The following is an 18,254-nucleotide window of genomic DNA, read 5'->3' on the forward strand; positions in this document are numbered from 1 at the left end:
ATCTGGATCCCAAAGTATATTGTTAAAAAAATTTTATGGTTCATTTAGATCAGTGGTCCCCAAAGTCGGTCCTCGAGGGCCGGCATCCTGCATGTTTTAGTTCTCTCCCTGGTGGTGGTAGTAACAATCTTTTCAGCATATCAGTGTTTTTCTTAGGTCTCTAATGAGCCATCATTTGATGCAGATGTGCTAAACCAGGGAGAGAACTAAAACATGCAGGATGCCGGCCCTCAGGACTGACTTTGGGGACCACTGATTTAGATGGAACTCCTTCTTATGTGTAAATCTGCAGCATCATCACCATTTTTTGATTACTGATTTGTTCTGATCCGACACAAACAGAGCAAATATTGAACTGGAGTAAAAGCCACAGAGTCATTGCAGGATTTATTTAACAATCAGTCGTAAATCTCCGTGCCAACTGTAGGAAAAGGCTGATCAGGTGAAAATGTAAATAGACGTTTTTAGATTACATCAAACACAGTGGAACGTTAACGTTAACACAGTTACAAGAAAACAAGAGGAAAAACAACAGAAATGTGAGATAAAATGATCCCACACTGCAAAAATACAAAATATTAACAAGTATTTTTGATCGAGTTTGTAGTACCAATGTCTTACTACTCGTGAAATAAAAAAATATAGGAGTTGTTTGAAGTAAATAATTTCTTATTGATGATGGAAAAAAGTTCTTGTTTCACTGGCGGATTATTTCACTTATAACAAGATATTTTTCCCACGTTATACATGTATTAATCTGCCAGTGGAACTTTTTTTAATCAATATTAAGGAATTATTTACTTAAAACAAGTTCCTATATCTTAATGGAAAGTTTCTTGGAAGTTAGTTTTATCATATTTTATGTGTACTAAGATATTTGCACTAGAAACTACACCAGAAATAATTGGTAAGCTTTTGTGTTTTTGCAGTGCAGTTAGTGTCAGGCCAAACTGTGAAACACACACAGTTTGTGTTCAGAGGAGTCAAGGTGATCAATTATTCACCTTGGGAGAGTGGGCATAAAGCCAGGAAGAACGCCTTCATTAGTTCATACATCAGATGTATAGATGACTTAATACTTATATAACAAAAGAACACTGAAAAAGAGATTCTTCACTGCAAAAACACAAAATATTTTCATCTCGTTTCTAGTGGAAATGATTTATTACATTTGAAATAAGACAAAACTAATAAACAAGTAACTGTTAAGCAAGATATAACAGCTTGTTTCTGATGAAAAAGTTACTAGTTCCACTGGTAGAATGTTCCACTGCGCTGTTACCTAGCAACCCCAGCCCAGCCCGTTACCTAGCAACCCAGTTCTAGTTCCACTGGTAGAATGTTCCACTGCGCTGTTACCTAGCAACCCCAGCCCAGCCCGTTACCTAGCAACCCAGTTCTAGTTCCACTAGCAGATTATTTCACTTATAACATGGGAAAAATGTCTTGTTAGAAACTAAATAATCAGTCAGTTGAATTAGTACGTTTTATCAATACTAGGAAATTATTTACTTAAAACGTAAAAAGTTACTTATAAGTTAGTTTTCTAGAAACTAGAACAAAAATACTTAAGATTTTGTGTTTTTGCAGTGAAGAACAACATTATACCATGTGTTTTTGTCTAGTTTTTACTGCAAATGGTTTTGTACTCGTGAAATAAGACAAAACTAACTTACAGGTAAAATTTTTAGGAGATTACTTTAAGTTAATATTCCTTCAATATCGATTAAAAAAGTACCAGTTCAACTTTAAAGCAAAACATTTCCCTCATAAGCGAATTAACCTGTCGGTAATACTCGGAATTATTTATCTAAAACGAGCTTCTAAATCTTGCTGAAAAGTAACTTGTAAGTTAGTTTTGTCTTATTTCACGTGTACCAACATATTTCCACTAGAAACTAGATAAAAACCAGTTTGTTTTTGCGGTGTACTCAGAGAACCGGTCACATAAACAGTTCCTTTTAAAAGGCAAATCCTCCGCAGTCAAATGCGTCAAAGTCGGAGTCTCCTTCAAAGTCGAAGGTGTTGAAATGCGGGGAGTCGACGTCCTGGCTGCAGGCATGGAAGGAGCCGCCGGCGGGGAGATCGGAGAAGGCCCCGGAGCCTGGGGCCACGTCCGGGGCCCGGCTGGCCAGCGGCGAGGACGGGGAGCAGGAGCTGAGGTAGCCTAACGCGGAGGAGGCCGCCGCCCCGCCCATCAGCAGACACACCGCCCGCACCGCCCGCGCGTCGCTGCTGTTGCCATGGCGAAGGCAGTCAGACACGCGATGAGGCGGGGCGACGGAGTTGCTCCGCAGGGGCTGCCTCGGTCCAACAGCTGAAAAACGACAAAAAACTTCGTTTTAAAAAACATCTGGATGATAAAAATAAAATAATCTATAACTGTTTTTAATTAGCATTAGAACCCTTATTTATTTATTTATTTATTTATACTAAGAAAAAGATAAAATTAGGAGAATAAAGTCATAATATCACAACAATAAAGTAATTATATTACAAGAATAAAATAAAAAAAGTTAGAGAATAAAGTCATAAAATTACAAGAATAAAGTTATAATATTTAAAGAGATTAAAGTTTGGATGTTATCAGAATAAAGTCATAACATTAAAATTGTCTCTTAATATTTTGACTTTATTCTCATTATTTTATTACTATGTCCTTGGCATGCTATAACTTTGTTCTCATAATTGTATTTTTGTAGAGTGGTCCTTATACTCCATAGTACTTTAACCCTGGAAAACCCGGACAGACGGTTACTGTTATAGCAGCGCCCCCGGTGGCTGGATGAATGAACAGGTTTTAGGCTTAGAGGAGTGTCTAAATGTTGCTCCTTTGTTTTTATTTCTTCACTTGTAGAGGAAATGGCTGATCTGAGCTCTTCAGCTGTTGTTTTGGTATGTTTTCTGTGTTTTTCGGAGGCCGCTGACCTTGCTGTCGGTCTCTGAACGAGCCTCCTCTCTCAGTGACGCGGCTCAGCGGCGGCGTCGCTCCAGCAGCCCTGGGTGATCCGGGCTCCTTGTCGCTGGAGGAGTCCGGCAGCGGCTCTCTGTCTGTGATGCAGGGAGTGAGGCTTTGCTGTCTCTGAAGGGTCAAAGGTGACGTCACACCCTAGAAATGACAGAAAATAAACGCTACCTGCATTAAGAGAAGTAGAGCTACAAGTTTCCAACTTACAAACTTTGTTAAAGTGAAAAAGGATAAAATGAGAAAGTTAATAATCAGATTTGACCCTGTGAAGTTCAAAATGCTAAAGTACAGAGTCCCAGTTCACGTCTAATATTTTAGTATCCACTAATCAGTAAATGTATTTCATGCTCACCCCTTATATTACGACTGGAAAACGCATCACAATGTAAACATTTCCTGTCAGTCTGTATCTGTAATTATTCGTGTTTTTTATTTTAAATAATTGAAATGCTGCCAAACTTGGTTTTATGACCTTTTATGTTTTATCCAGTTTTTTTCTCCACTGCGTTTTTGTTTTTAAGCAGTTATGAGGAACCGTAAACTGGTGCACAAGTTACTCAACTCATCGTTGCTAGGTAACCAGTAGTTACTCAGAAAAGTTGTTGCTAAGTAACAAAGAATGAGTGAACTAATTGATTAGTTTATTCTTGTATTATTTTGACGGTTTTCTTGTACGACTTTATTCTGATAGTATTATGAATTGATTCTTGTACTTTTATTTTTTTTATACTAATTACTTTCATTTTGATTTTTAAAATACCAAAATTTCCTCATAACTTTATATTTTGGTCCATCTTACGATATAATTCTTAAATATTAAATGATTTGATCAGTTAACTGAGTCGGCTTTTTACCAAATACTTGGACGGCTACTTCTCACTTTTACTTGAGTGAAAAATATGTTGCTACTTTTAGTTTAGTAAAAGTTTTGGCTTCTCTACCCTCCTGTGTTTTTATAATTTTTTGGACGTCTGCATCTTATAATCAGAGGTTCAAACCTGCTATAAAACCAGTTTAGTGAGGAAACGGGACAGATGAAACATTAGTGACTGACCTCTCTCACTTTCCTGATTAGCTTCAGCCAAAGACTGTGAAAGGTAAGAAAAGACGCGTTATTATCTCTGACACACATCCAGGCTATCAAACATTCACAGAGGTGGAACTGTGTCAGTCTGACAAACATGAGCAATAAAAACAAAGTCTGATAGTCAGTGGGACAAAGGAGGAGAGAACCTCAGCCGAGTTTATCGATGTTCCTGCATGTGAAGATAAGGTCTGATAAAAAGTGGGACAAAGAACATCTGGCACCCACATGCAGTCGTCGGGGTTGTCCGACAGAAGCAGCAGGAACTTGTTCTGGGGCAGGATGAGGGCAAAGCAGCAGTCTCTCCTGCCCCCCGGGGGCAGTCTGGGCAGGTCCAGGATTTCCCGTCCCTCCGCAATCGACTCACAGTTGGACTGTAGCGCCACCACCTGGTCCGGTGGAGACTCAGCGTCCCGGCACACCAGCAGGCTCCCCTCCATGGTGAGCACCAGGTACTTCTCCTTCCACTGCTTGAACATGAAGCCTCCTGCAGAGGGACGCAGACCGGATACACACTGTTCAACTGCTAAACGGGCGGCAGTCTGAGTTCAGAACTCTAAATGTTTCACTTTGAAACTGTTTCTGAGCATTTTCTAACAAATTTTTTGACTTCCCACAGGAGTCAAGGTTTTTCTAGAAAATTTCTGAGATTAATCTAAATGGTTTTATTTTTTTGTTTTTTACATATTTTTTGGAAATTTACTGCTATTTCTCATTTTTTGTATGACTTAAATCCATGAAATAAAAATATATCAAATAAAAAAATAAAAGGAAGTTACAGAAATTTTGCTAATTTTCTGTAAAAACGTTTGGCCAGACTTTTTTACAGAAAGTAAAAACATACAGAGCTTACATAAAGAAAATGCTGCCGAATTTGGTAGTACGCATTTAAACCCATAAAAGAAAAATATACCAAACTAAGACATGCACACAAAAATAACATTAATCTCTGAAATTTTGTAGAAAAATAACTTTTCTAAAATTGTCTACAATTTTCAACTTTTGAGATCCAAAAGTAAAAAAAAAATATTAAGCTTTTTAAACTGACAAATTCCACATTTAATCTCAAACTTTCTGAATTTTCTCTGGCAAATTTTATACTTTTAAAACTCAGAAATAACATTTTTCAAATTTTTAAAAAAAATATTTGTCGGAAATTTACTCCTGTTGCTCTTTTTTATGACTTAGATGTGTAAAATAAGAACGTCCATCCATCCGTCTATCCATCCATCCATCCATCCATCCATCCATCCAACCAACCAACCAACCAACCAACCAACTCTGTATCTGCAGTTTTAGAAAACAAATGCTGCTGGATTTGGTAAGCAATACGCACTTCAGCTAAAATATGTGTCAGTATTTAAATAAGCGGCATCCTATATGACAGTTAAATCGATTAAAGGAAAATTGCATCAAATTAAACAGAACAAAAGAAACAGTGGGAGTCGTACCATATTTCCGGAGGAATCCTCGGTGAACGCCCGCTGTGCTCATGTTTTCCGCAGCAGAGACTGAAACGAAACGAGGCTGAAGCTGGAAATAGGCTAAGAGAGGGAGAGTGGGGCAATAATCCGCACTATTTAGGCCTTCATCACCTAAGCGCGGCCTGCTTCTCCTCACATGAACAACATATGAGCGCAAGAGGCTCAATAACCACAGCTGGACAAAATGCGTCACTTTCTTTTTTCAGCGCACAAATTTAAGGCTTTATTTTCACACTACACAGAAGGTGACGATAGATTTGAATAAAGAAATCAAAGCTGAACTGTGTCACGCCTCCTGGCCTCGGTTGGCCTCAGAACCAGAGGTTCGGATCACCACCTGCTAAAGCAGATTAAAACAGGGATTATTATTCCCGCGCAGCTGGACTGCACGTCTGCTGCCCCAAAACTGCGGATAGACAAGTTGTTGTTTTTTTAATCTGAGTGCATCTCTTCACATGTTAGCTCTAAAGAGATGTCCTGTTTCCCAGCGATCGATTAATCGCAGCGCGTCGCGTTGAATTGTTGAGTTAAATGGCGCTAAAACCGCGTTACGTAAGCGGATGAGAGTTAGGGAGGCGCATTCATGCGTCAGTCCGACAAGTCTCATGTTCACTCCGAAATGGGTTGGAAGATAATTACATTCAGACAGACGATGAAATGTCTGAAATGAATATGAGCACTGTAAAACCGGACAAGTTAAGTTAAATGGATACCGAGTGCACCAGTTGACTTAAAGGTTTACAACGCAAACTATTTTATATTTTATTTTAGAAGATTCAATATACTCATGTTGATTATGTTGTATTAATAGGACATATTTGTTCATGTTCATGTTAAAATTAAGTTAAATTACCTTAAATTGCACTGAAAAAAAATAAACCAGGTGAGCCAACTTAAAAAAAAACAGAGTTAATAAGTAACAATCAGGACAGAGTACCTAAAATTGTACTCAAGTAAGAGTAATAAATAAGTAAATAAATAAATAACGTTTTTATTCAATTTTATGCCAATATTAATAACAAAGTTCTTTGTTTTTATGTTAATTTATTCTGATCGCCATTTTGTTTCTCTCACAGTTCTATTAAATGACCAGCAAAGGGCAGCAGAGCACGCTGAATCGGGGATTGTTTAACAACAACAAAGTATTTCTTCTGTTTTCTTCCAAAAACCACCTGAACTTGATCCTGACAGAGCAGGGTTTTAAATCTCACCAAGATTTTTTTTTTTTGTCTAGTTTCTGGTGTAAATATCTTATTACGTTTGAAATAAGACAAAACTAACTTACAAGTGACTTTTCAGTGGCTTGGTTTAAGTTGGTAATTCTTTAATACTGATTTTTAAAAATTCATTGGCAGATTATTATCCTTATAATATGGGGAAAATGTCTTGTTAAAGTGAAATAATCTAGTGGAACTAGAACTTTTTCATGAATATAAGGAATTATTCACATGAAACAAGCTCCTGTTTCACTTTTTTTTTTTTTTTTTGCTGAAAAGTTACTTTTAAGTTAGTTTTGTCTTAATTCAAGTGGATGAAGATATTTCCACTAGAAATTAAACCAAAAATACTTAGTGATATTGTGTGTTTTTGCAGTGTAGGCTTAGTTTGTAGATATTTTAAGACACTTGGCATTTCCTACACTTTTACTAAGTATTTTTGGTCTAGTTTCTAGTGGAAATATCTTAGAACACTTGAAATAAGACAAAACAAACTTACAACTGACTTTTCAGCAAGATATAAGAGCTTCTTTTAAGTCAATAGTTCCTTAATATTGATTAAAAGAAGTTCTACTTTCACTGGCAGGTTTTTTCACTTATATACATTTTATCCAGTTACACTACTTTTTCATCAATATTAATGAGTTATTTACTTAAAACAAGCTCCTATATGTGGCAGAAAAGTTACTTGTAAGTTAGTTTTGTCTTATTTAAATGAACCAAAACTAGTTGGTTAGATGTTGTGTTTTTGCAGTGTGTTTATCTGGTAGATCTTGACCTGTCAGGCCTCAGACAGGTAAGCAGGATTCTGGTGATTCTGATGCCCATCCCCCTCTCCCCAAAGCCAGACATCCCCTCCAGCCTGCAGCCGCGTTCAGCTTCAAAGTTTGTGTTTCTGAGTGGAGGACCCTCTTTTCTGGAATGGGAGCCCCTCCGCGACCCTTCCCCCCGCCCCGGCTCCGTCTCTGGGCTCCTATCAGAAGCCGCGGCTCCGGCTCTTCATGAAAGGAAGAAAATATACAATGGGGTCTTTCTCAGTCCCTCTGTGTTTCCATTAAAGACCCTGGGAACACAACACAGTCCACAGAGACACTCTTAAAGGGCCAGCGCGTCTGAGATCCCGGCATTGTTTCCACAGGACTGAAGAGAAATCAGCCTCCAAAGCAACAAAATATAAAAAAAATAAAATAAACTACAGGACAAATTAAGAAATGAGTCAGGGACAGATGTGTTGATTTAATTAACTTGTGATGAGTTACACTGCAAAAACACAGAATCTTACAGAGTATTTTTGGTCTAGTTTCTAATTAACTTGAATTAAAACAAAACTAACTTACAAACCGAGTTGCTAGGTTACGGGCTGGGTGTTTTCTGGGGTTGCTAGGTAACGGTGCATTGGAACATTCTAATATATTTTCATCAATATTAAGGAACTATTGACTCAAAACAAGCTCCTATTTCTCACTGAAAGTTACTTGTAAGTTAGGTTTGTCTTTTTTCAAGTGTATTAAGAAATTTGCACCAGAAGCTAAACTAAAAATACTTGGCATGATTGTTTTGTTTTTGCAGTGTAAGGAAAATTTTGTGACCAGAAAAGTCTGGAAAACTGAGAAGCAATAAAGAAATAAAAAAATAAATAAAAACAAATAATGTACAAAAACACATGTAAAAACAAACATGCAAACTGAATCCAAACTCAGTTAATTTGTCAATAAATTTGCTGATTTTTTTTTTCTGTGTGATTATATATTCATGAATTAAAAGCAAAGAAAGAAGAAATAAAAAATATGCTATCTGATCTCAGGATCTCGTTTTGAGTTGTGATTTTTGACTATCAGCAAAAAAAAAGTCAAAATCACTCGGTTTTAGTGATGCTAACTCCCACCAGCAGGGGGTAGTGTTTCTTTCTTCTACTACTGCTGCCTCAGTTTTACTAGTTGTGTTATCATCCATGATCAATATTATTGCAAAAATATCACAAAATACTGTGTGGATTTACTGCAAAAACACAAAATCTTACCAAGTATTTTTGATCTAGTTTATATTGTAAATATCTTTGTGCACTTGAAATAAAATAAAACTAATTTGCATAACTTTTCAGAAAGATATAGGAGCTTGTTTTCAGGGAATAATTCCTTAATATTGATTAAAATATGACATGGACAAAATGTCTTGTTATAAGTGAAATAATCTGACAGTGAAACTGATAATTTTTCATGAATATTAAGAAATTATTAACTTAAAACAAGTTCTTATATCTTGCTCAAAAAGTTACTTGTAAGTTAGGTTTGCCTTATTTAAAATTTAAATAAAATATCTACACTACAAACTAGATCACAAATACTTTGAAAGGTTTAATGTTTTTGCTGTTTCATTGCAACAAATAAATCAACTGTGAAATTTTGGAAAGATGTTGGTTTTCGGTAGGTTTAAATAAAAGTTGGCCCCCAAATGAAATTTGCTCTGGGCCTCAAATAAGTTTGGACCGGCACTGCTTGGAATATCTGAACTGGAATTCAGTATCACATGCTGTTTTTATTTTAATTATGTGAAGCACTTTGAAATGCCTTGCTGCTGAAATGTACTATACAAATAAAATTTGATTGATTGATTGATTGATTGATTGATTGATTGATTGATTGATTGATTGATTGATTGATTGATTGATTGATTGATTGATTGATTGATTGGAATATCAGCTGATACGACTTTTTTATTCACATTAAATGAAACTTCTTTTTTTTTATCAAAAACGTCTGATTTAACTAGTTAATCAAAATAAAATTATTTTTTTACCTTGACAGTCGTTATAATTAAATCCCAACTCGTTTTGTAATTTGGGTTTACTCTGCTGTAAGCATCATCCTGGGAAAGGAGCAGGGGTTCCCAAAGGGCGGTCCAGGGGCCATTTGTGGCCCTGGGACTAATTGCGTCTGGCCCCTGACTTCAGCTCAAGAATGATGCAACTTTACAGATATGGAAACAATTTATTTAAATAAATGTTTAAATAATATTTAAAGATTTAGATTTTTTATTATTTAAATAAATGTTTAAATAATATTTAAGTAATTAAATGTTATTTAGTCAAATAAACAAGTAAGTAAATAAATTTTTAAATATTATTTAAATATTTATTATGTATTAGTAAATATTTTTAATTACTCATATGTATTATCAATAGTATTGTTTAGAAAGTATTTTAACTATATTATTTAAAACATTTTATTATTACCATTAAAAAAAACTATTTTTTTTAATTTTATTTAAAAAAAGATGGAGACTTTCCATTTTTAGGTAGATCAAAATTAGTGTCAAATCTTCTTACTACAGAAATTAACAATATAAATTATTTATCTTTAAACCTTTGCCTTGTCTTTCAAACTCTAATCCAGTTACTTTAATTGAATCTACTTTTAATACTTTTACTAAACTTGGTTAAAGATCCAGATTTTACTGTTCAGAATTTACTAAATTTTGTTTTGTTTTTCCAATTTACACCTAAAGCTTAAATTATTTTGATTTCTGCATAGAAGTTTTCCAGCAACAAATTTAATCCTTAGTTTGTTGTTGAGGAGGTGCAAGAACATTTTTTAACCTCCGAGTCCCTTTGAATTAAGTTTGTGCACCCCTGATCTGATGTTTGAAGCCTCTCAGGATCCGTGCGTAATTAAAAAAAGAAAGAAAAGGACAATCAGCATGCTGCAGGGCTTCTCACCACCCTGGAAAAGAGGAGGAGGAACAACAGGAGGAGGAGGAGGGTGGAAAGATTTTGAGTTGAGGAATTTCAATCCTGTTTGTAGGGGAGAGGGGGTTAAAGAAAGTCAGAGGGGGGAATGTCTGAAGAGAGGAAAAACGTCGGGAAGCAGGCTGGTTTAAAAATACTCCCTCTGAAGCCAGAAATAGACTTTGTACAATCTAATCTAGGTGCAACGGAAGCTTATCGCGCTTCATTTGTGGACGAACTGGAGGTTTGTTGACCACAAAGAAAGAAAAGGAACAACTTTGGAGCAGAAGTTTGTCATCTTTGAAAGGGGGAAACGAAACGGCAGAATCTGCTTCGCCTCCCAGCTGTGGATCAAAACATTCTCAGCATCTACATCCAAACCGGAGCGAAACGCAGCAGAGATGCTTTGATGGAGTCCCGCTCCAGGTTGGCTGTTTTCCCCCTCAAGCCCAGTTTTCCAGGTGATCTGCCGGGAGGAACCATGGCGCGCTGGAGGTGCTGCTTTCTCATCCTCAGCGTCGTTTTTGCGCCCGTCTCTGGCGCACAGCTGTCAGGTACCTGCGGATTAATTTACGCCTTTTTTCCACTGTGATCAGTGCGACTGTATAAGTAACGAGCAATTTGCCCCGTGAGATTTCTTTTGATGTTCACCCCTTAAAGTAATTTGCTTTGAGGGCGCAGAGCAGCCGCAACATCTGGCTATCATAAATTGCTCTAAAGAAAAACGGACATGTATTGTTGTTGTTGCAGACCTATAGCTTAATTGAACACCCTAACTATAAAAAAACATCCTCCAATCAGAATTAAGTCGAAACAACAATACTTTTAAAATCAAACAAACATTTGATCCACTTCTAAATGTAACTTTCCGTGTGTTTGCAGTTTGATGGAAAAAAGTTGAAAAGTTTTTCTGTGATGCATCTCAATGGAATCGGTGACTCAATGAAAACGTTGCTGTGATTGGTCAGGATCAGATTTACTCTACTATTAACAGCAGGCAACAATTTTAGTGTGAAATTAGTCTGGGAAATATACAGTAAGTTTTTTTTTAAGCTTAATTATTTGAAAAATGATTTTCATTTATTTTAAATTGTTGTCTCAATCAATCTTGTGTTGCTTATACATTGTGATAGATAGACAGACGTATTTACTTATTAGGGGGGGGAAAGTTGTCCAAACAAACCTTGCCCTCTTGTTAATATAGGAAATAAATGTGATTAGACACTTTTTGCCTGGTTCTGGTGCTTTTTGCCTCCACCAAACCACAGTAACAGCCTCTGTCTTCAAATGAAGAAAACATAAAACAGTGGTGAACCTTTCCAGGAGTGGCTAGTTCACCAAAGTTACTCCAGAAGAGCATTAACGTCTCATCCAGGCTCGCCAGGCTAGCTTTCTCCCGCTGAATTTCGCCGGGCCAATCAGCGAACAGAAGGCGGAGTTGTGGACGATGACGTCAGTTTAGCTATGGCGGCGAAGGACGTGAACCAAGCCGTTCAGTCCGTGTCGGTCAACGTTTCCAGATATTGAAATAACATTAGCAGCCGCCTCGTTCGGCTCGGTGCTTCTCTCTTCTCAGTAGAGGATTGTTGTTTGCAGCGCACACTACTTCCGGTAAGCATCATGGCGTCGAACAGGCGCATTACATACGTCACGGCCGACCGTTAGCGAACTCAAGAAGGTTCTTCTTTCTGTTACAACGGATCGTAAACACAAGGGTTTGTGTCACATGTACCGACTAATATCTTGATCATCCCAAAAATCTTTGGGGGGATAAAAGGATGTGGAAGCCAAATGGGAACTTTGTGTACCGTTACATTCGTATGCTAACACTGCTGTAGGAGCCAAAGCGCCATCTTAGCAGCTCATCATGGAGGTGGTGTGATGGTCTTGACCTGCTTTGATTGAACGATGAATACTGGACCTTTTATGGCAATTTAACAGGACAGTGATCCAAAGTACACTACTAAATACACCTTTAACTGAATGAAAAAAGGGTTTTACAATGGCCTAGTCAAAATCTGGGCTTAAATCTAATTGAGATGTTGTGGCAAACGTTTGAATTAAATCAATTATGAAAACAAAAGTGGACTAAAAGTCATCAACAGTGATGTGCAAGACTGATCACCAGTTATGAGGACTCAGGGAAAATAAACTTTTTCACACCTAGTCAAGGCAATCTGGTTAACTGTTTGTTTTTATGAATGAAATAATCTCTTTGGCAAGTTGATGTTAAAACACAAAAATAAATACAGGGACAAAACACACAAAATAAAACTACGGAATAAAAAAATACACCAAACAACCTTATAATCTAATGTTTTTCTGAAACTTTCTGAAAGCCTTCATCCTGCTGATTTTCCCACTTGTTGCTGTTCTTAAAGTCCTGTTTTCCAGCTAAGAATCCAGACTTTAAAATTAGATTCATATGGGATAATAAAGAGATGTTCCAGCAAAAAAAGGCATTTAAATCCAGATAAAGTGGAAACCTTAGTGAAGCAACACAATCAGCCAAGCAGAAGAGAAAAATAATGTTTCATATTAGATATGCTAGGAATATTGTTTTTGTCTTCAGAAAGCTGCGGAGTGTGACGGATGAGTTGGAGCTGCAGATACACTGAAACTGTTACGACACTCAAATCCAAACCAGCGAAGCAGGAAACGAACCTCGTTCAGCAAAAGCTGAAGTCGGACTCGTTTAACTCAGACTACAGCAGAATTGAAACTCAGAGAAACCAGTTAAATGTGTTTCAGGAGGAATCTGCTGTCAGGGACAAAATTATATAACAGACTGCAGCTAAAGGACTCTATTATTCTATTGATTATTCAAACGATTAATTGGCTAAAACTATGGTCACATTCTGAAGATTTTTCATCTAAATACTTGAGCTTATTTTATACATTACTAGACATACATTAAAGGAAATAATAAAGAAAATAAAACTAAAGATCTTATTGTCTAAAATGCAATTACAAAGTATTCCTTTTGTGAATGTTTGATAATTTGTTGAATAGTATCTGCAGCTAACAAATAATCAATCCAGTGCAGGACTGATCAGTTGATTTTTTTTATTTATTTTTTTATTAAAGACGCCTTATTTACAGAATTTAAACCAGCTGAAGCCAAAACAATGAAACTGAATAGAACATATTTACAAACAGACATTTTTTATATATATTAATGCAAAATGTAGATTTTTTGGTACAAATTTGGCTTAATTGCTGCTCTGAATATGTTCTTTAAGCAAATTGTCTTTTTTTTAGTCTATAAATTAGTTATTTCAATTATCGATTAATCCGATTAATCCAATTAATAATTTCAGCCCTGCTTAAAATTAGCTTATTTTTTTATTCTTACCGTTTTAGAAGTTTGAGAATAATTTGAGAAGTGGGGGTGGGCAGCTCAGAGGTGTGAATGTCTGGCGTATGACTCAACTCTGAGTCTGAGTCTGAGTCAGGCCCTGGAAATGATGGATGGGCCGAGGGGGCAACAGCGGAGGAGAAAGAGTTTGGACCAAAGGGAAGGCGCCGAAATCCAAAAGCAATGAATCCAAAGAATGGTATGGAAAGGGCAAAGGCGCAGCTCTGAAACGGAGGGGAGGAATTACGCTGAAAAAGTCAGAAACGGGGAGGGAATGCGAGGAGGATAACAGCGCAACCTTTGTGAGGTATTTTTGGTATTTGCACGTTCAGATTCTGCAGCATGGATGCAACTCAGAAGGGTTCAGACCGTAAGAAAAGGAGGTTAGGGGACAAAAGCGAGGGGACGGATTAGCTACAAATGAATTACTAGAGAAAGACACACACACAGAGTCTGTCCACTGGCTGGCTCTCTGGATATCTGCATTCTCATAAAAGGGTTACAAGCTTCCCTGAAAGCAGCCAAAGGATACAGTGAAGCTCAACCAAGCATGAAAATAAAAGGCAAGACGGACTTTTGAAGCAAAAGCCACAAAGAGAGAAAAATAACAAAGCAGAGCAGCTTCAAAATCCCAATTTGTTATGCAGAAAGTAAACAGTGCTGACTGTGGAATCTGCAGTTAACTGGAGAAGTATTCCAGCTCAACCCTCTGGGATCAGAGGTCAAAGGTCGGCCCCTGACTCAGATTTAGATGACTGTTTGACAAGCTTGGGAAAATCTGTGCTGCAAGATAAACAGCAACAATAAAAGTGAGTGAAAAGAAGCACAGTTTACATGTGTTACTTAAATGATACAGTCTGCCGTCCCTTTAATGCAGGGGTGCCCAAACTGTGGCTTGAGGGCCATTTGTGGCCATTTGTGGCCCTCAAGCTGTGCAGATGAAGTGAACTCTGGTGCGGTTTGAACGCACATGTTAGCAGCAAGTTGATTATAGAAGCAGGAAGTGGACTAAAGTGCAAGGGATTCTGGGAGAAATGGTTCGTGGATTTTTACCAAAGACAAATGAGAAATCCCGCAACTGCTGAAATCTGACTCTACTCCATTTTTGTTTTCATTTTGTGAAGAAGGAAGTTGCACTTCAGAGGTTTTCGAATCGTTTCCTTTGGGGGTTCTTGGTGCAGCGCCCCCACAGGCGAGGAGGGGAACAGGTTTTGGACTCTGCAGTGTGAAAGTGAACCACAGCAGCTGAAAATGTAACAAATGTTACAGTTTCTATTTATTCCTTGCCCCCATAATCACTCACTACTTTGAATCGGTCTTTTAAATAAATTTCCAATTAAACACATTGAAGTTTGTGGTGTTAAAGTCAGGAAATGTGAAATGTCTTCTGCTGTGTTCATCACAACCAAAACAGAACACTTGTTTTTAGATGAGTTTTAAGTTCTTGGCTCTCAGAATAATTAGTTGTTTTCTTCTTCCTCATCGCTCAAACAAAGACCTGAAGTTTGAAAAGAGTCCCAGCACCGTCGTCTCCTCCCTGGGCAAACCGGTCAGGATGCACTGCGAGCTGAAGGGGACCGGAGACGAGAACGCGGTACCGCCCGATCTGGTCTGGCTCAAAGACGGTGCTCCTCTGCAGTTCGAAGACACGGACCAGTCCCAGACGATCACCGACAACACCTGGACAGTCACAAGCACGCTCAAGTAGGAAGCAGCTCCTTCAAATTTATTAATAAGATCTCTGCAGAAAAATGATCATTTCTGCATTTTATCTGCTTTCCAAACCTGGATTGGTGCTGAATTATGTGATAATGTTGGTTTCCAGTGGTTCTACATCAGGGGGTGTTCAAAGTGCGGCTCATGGGCCATTTGTGGCCCTTGAGTTGATTTTGTACGGCCACCAACTGCCTTTCCAGAACGATCCAAATTTGACCCATCCAGCACAAGTGGCTGATGTAGAGACTCTTTATTTGGAATTAGAGGATAATTATTATTTCTTACAATGCAAAATATTTAGTACAATATAGAAACTAAACTATAAAAACTAAAAAAAATAGTTTTTGTAACCAAGTAGAACCGCGTTTATCCAGAAACTTTAGCTGAAAAGTCGACTTCGCTGCCCCTGAATACATAAATCTGGTTAAAGAGAGCAAACGTTTCGTAAGAAAGGGACCCAAATCCTCTTAATACTGAGAATAAATTAGTCAAATGTGGTTTTCAAAACATTTTGAAGTTGTTTTGAAAACCACAACATTTTTTAATTGAAAAAAAAAAAAAAAATTCAGACAACTTTATTGCTTTATTTTAGTTTTTTTTTTCTTGGCCTATGTGACAAGAAGTTTACAGAACTCTGTTCTAGATAAAATGAGAAGATAGAAAATCATTTTTCTTTAAAGTTGGTACTGAAATCTATGACAGAGTATTAAGGCCGTAGTAAGAAAAATAAAATAAAATCATGAGAAAAAAAACATAAAATTAGAAGAATAAAGTTATAACTTTATAAAAATAAAACTATTACAACCATAAAATCAAAATAACACAAGAATAAAGTCGTAATAAAGTCAATATTTTGAGACTAAAGTCACAGTATTACGAGAAAGTTATAATATTCCCAGAATAAAGTCGTACAACATTAAAGTCAAGATAATAAAAGTATAAAGTCATAATAATTTGAGAATAAAGTCAGAAAGTTTTTCATAATGTTTTGACTTTATTCTTGTAAATTACGACTTTATTCCTGTAATATTAGGATTTTGTTTTTTGTGTAACTTTTCTTAGCGCGACGGTAATCCTCCGCCGCATAAATCTGCTTGTTTCTCCCGTTTTATCAGTTTTTACCCGTTTCTTCCAGACCTTCACCATCATTTCTCTCCACCCTATAGAATTGACAAGGTCCAGCTGTCGGACATGGGACCGTACAGGTGCGCCGTCGAGTCCGAGGGCAACCAGACTCTGTCCGGCGTCGGGCACATCCAGCTGGAAGGTGAGCTCCCAACCTGTGGAATGTGTTTGTGTTTTCACGGTGAAATGAAAACTGACTCAGAAACTTCCTGCTCAGGCCTTCCTCATTTCTCTGTGGAGCCTCAGCCCATGTCCGTAGTGGCCAATGAGGCCTTCAGTCTGAGGTGTGTGGCTCACGGACCTCCAGATCCGGTCAAGGTCATCTGGCTGCGCGACGGAGCGGAAATGAACTCCTTGAATGACGCGGTGGCGCTGTCGCCTTCCACACTCAACCTCACAGGTAGACCCTGAGATCTGCATGCACTGAGCACGTACTGCTGTCATGAGGATGGACGCGGTAGACCCAGGCTGGTGTGCAGAAACGACGGTTTTAATCACAAACACGAAGAGAACAGAAATCCAGGCAGCACAGGTGAACAATGAGCTCAGACACGCTGGGAGGACACAGGACTGGCGACAAAGACAAGGACCCGACGGGGAGCAGGCAGCACAGGAGGGGTTAAATACACTCAGGGGAATAATCAGGAGGCAGCTGGAGACAATCAGGGGGAGACGAGGTTACACAGCAGCTGAATGAACAGAGAGACGAAACTCCATATCCTCACAAATACTCTGAAAACTTTAAATAAAACCATTTAAAAACAGCCAGAGTGAAACGATTAATCAGATTAATCATGATTAATCTATTATTGTAGTAATTGTCAATTAATTTGATAATTGAGTAATCGTTAACTGAGACTCGTGATTAAGCCAAAACTTTTTTTAAAGATAAAGAGAAACATTTGTCAATAAACATGTTCATACGACAGTATTAACAACACACTACGAAAAACTAAAATACAATTATGAGTTTATTAATGAGTTAATCTAAAGTTGACTGATCTTGTTGACTAACAATTAATTAATAAGCGTCCGTTTTCTTACAGATAGTTTTGTCTTTTTTTAAGAAGATTCGCCATATTTAATTGATTTTTAAAAGTCTGCGCATTTTGCAAGGTTTTTCATTAAAAAACTTAGTTATTTTATTTCACATTAGAAATACAGAAAAGATAAAAATAAACATTTGTAACAAACATTTGCTGCTAAAAAATTCTTAAAAATGTCAGAAGTTGAGTCGTTTTCCTTTATGCAACATCAAATAAGGTCTTTCTGTCTTAAATGTAAAATGTAGATATTTTTGTACAGTTTTAGCTTAATTGTTGCTGTTCTTTCAGCAAATGATCTTTTTGAGACTTTATGGTCCAGTTAGTGATAATCAGTTACTAAATTATCATTGTGGTGATTATTTAGTCAAGCAGAGTTGAGTAGCAACACCTTGCTGCTGCACTGAGATTCTTCATCTGTAAAATTAACCTCTAATTATTTACCAGCCTGAGATCAACTTCAGTTTGAGATGAACCAGGTCACAACAAGACAAACAGAAACGGTTTCACTGCATTTCATTCAGCAGCCGTGACG

General features: G+C 37.3%; 2 protein-coding genes across 2 annotated transcripts in view; one reads left to right on the forward strand and one right to left on the reverse strand.

Annotated features, from left to right (window-relative positions):
* Positions 1-357: 357 nt before the first annotated feature.
* On the reverse strand, positions 358-5,546 carry LOC106919932 (uncharacterized). Its single transcript, XM_014990637.2, has 5 exons — positions 5,504-5,546; positions 4,281-4,539; positions 4,023-4,056; positions 2,929-3,109; positions 358-2,317 (listed from the first exon to the last, which is right to left on the reverse strand). Exons 1-5 carry the CDS (start codon positions 5,544-5,546, stop codon positions 1,962-1,964), a joined length of 873 nt encoding a protein of 290 aa, XP_014846123.2. The 3' UTR covers positions 358-1,961.
* Positions 5,547-10,507: 4,961 nt separating this feature from the next.
* axl (AXL receptor tyrosine kinase) overlaps positions 10,508-18,254 on the forward strand; it is a 47,157-nt gene continuing 39,410 nt past the window's right edge. The window contains exons 1-4 of the mRNA XM_014990286.2: positions 10,508-11,031; positions 15,332-15,539; positions 16,718-16,818; positions 16,894-17,076. Coding sequence (XP_014845772.1) covers positions 10,887-11,031; positions 15,332-15,539; positions 16,718-16,818; positions 16,894-17,076 — 637 coding nt within the window. The 5' untranslated portion in view covers positions 10,508-10,886. The remainder of the gene's footprint in view (positions 11,032-15,331; positions 15,540-16,717; positions 16,819-16,893; positions 17,077-18,254) is intronic.

Source organism: Poecilia mexicana, unplaced genomic scaffold (genome assembly GCF_051168715.1).
Source record: "Poecilia mexicana isolate PSO_F unplaced genomic scaffold, ASM5116871v1 scaffold_13, whole genome shotgun sequence".
Classification (NCBI taxonomy): Eukaryota; Metazoa; Chordata; class Actinopteri; order Cyprinodontiformes; family Poeciliidae; genus Poecilia; species Poecilia mexicana.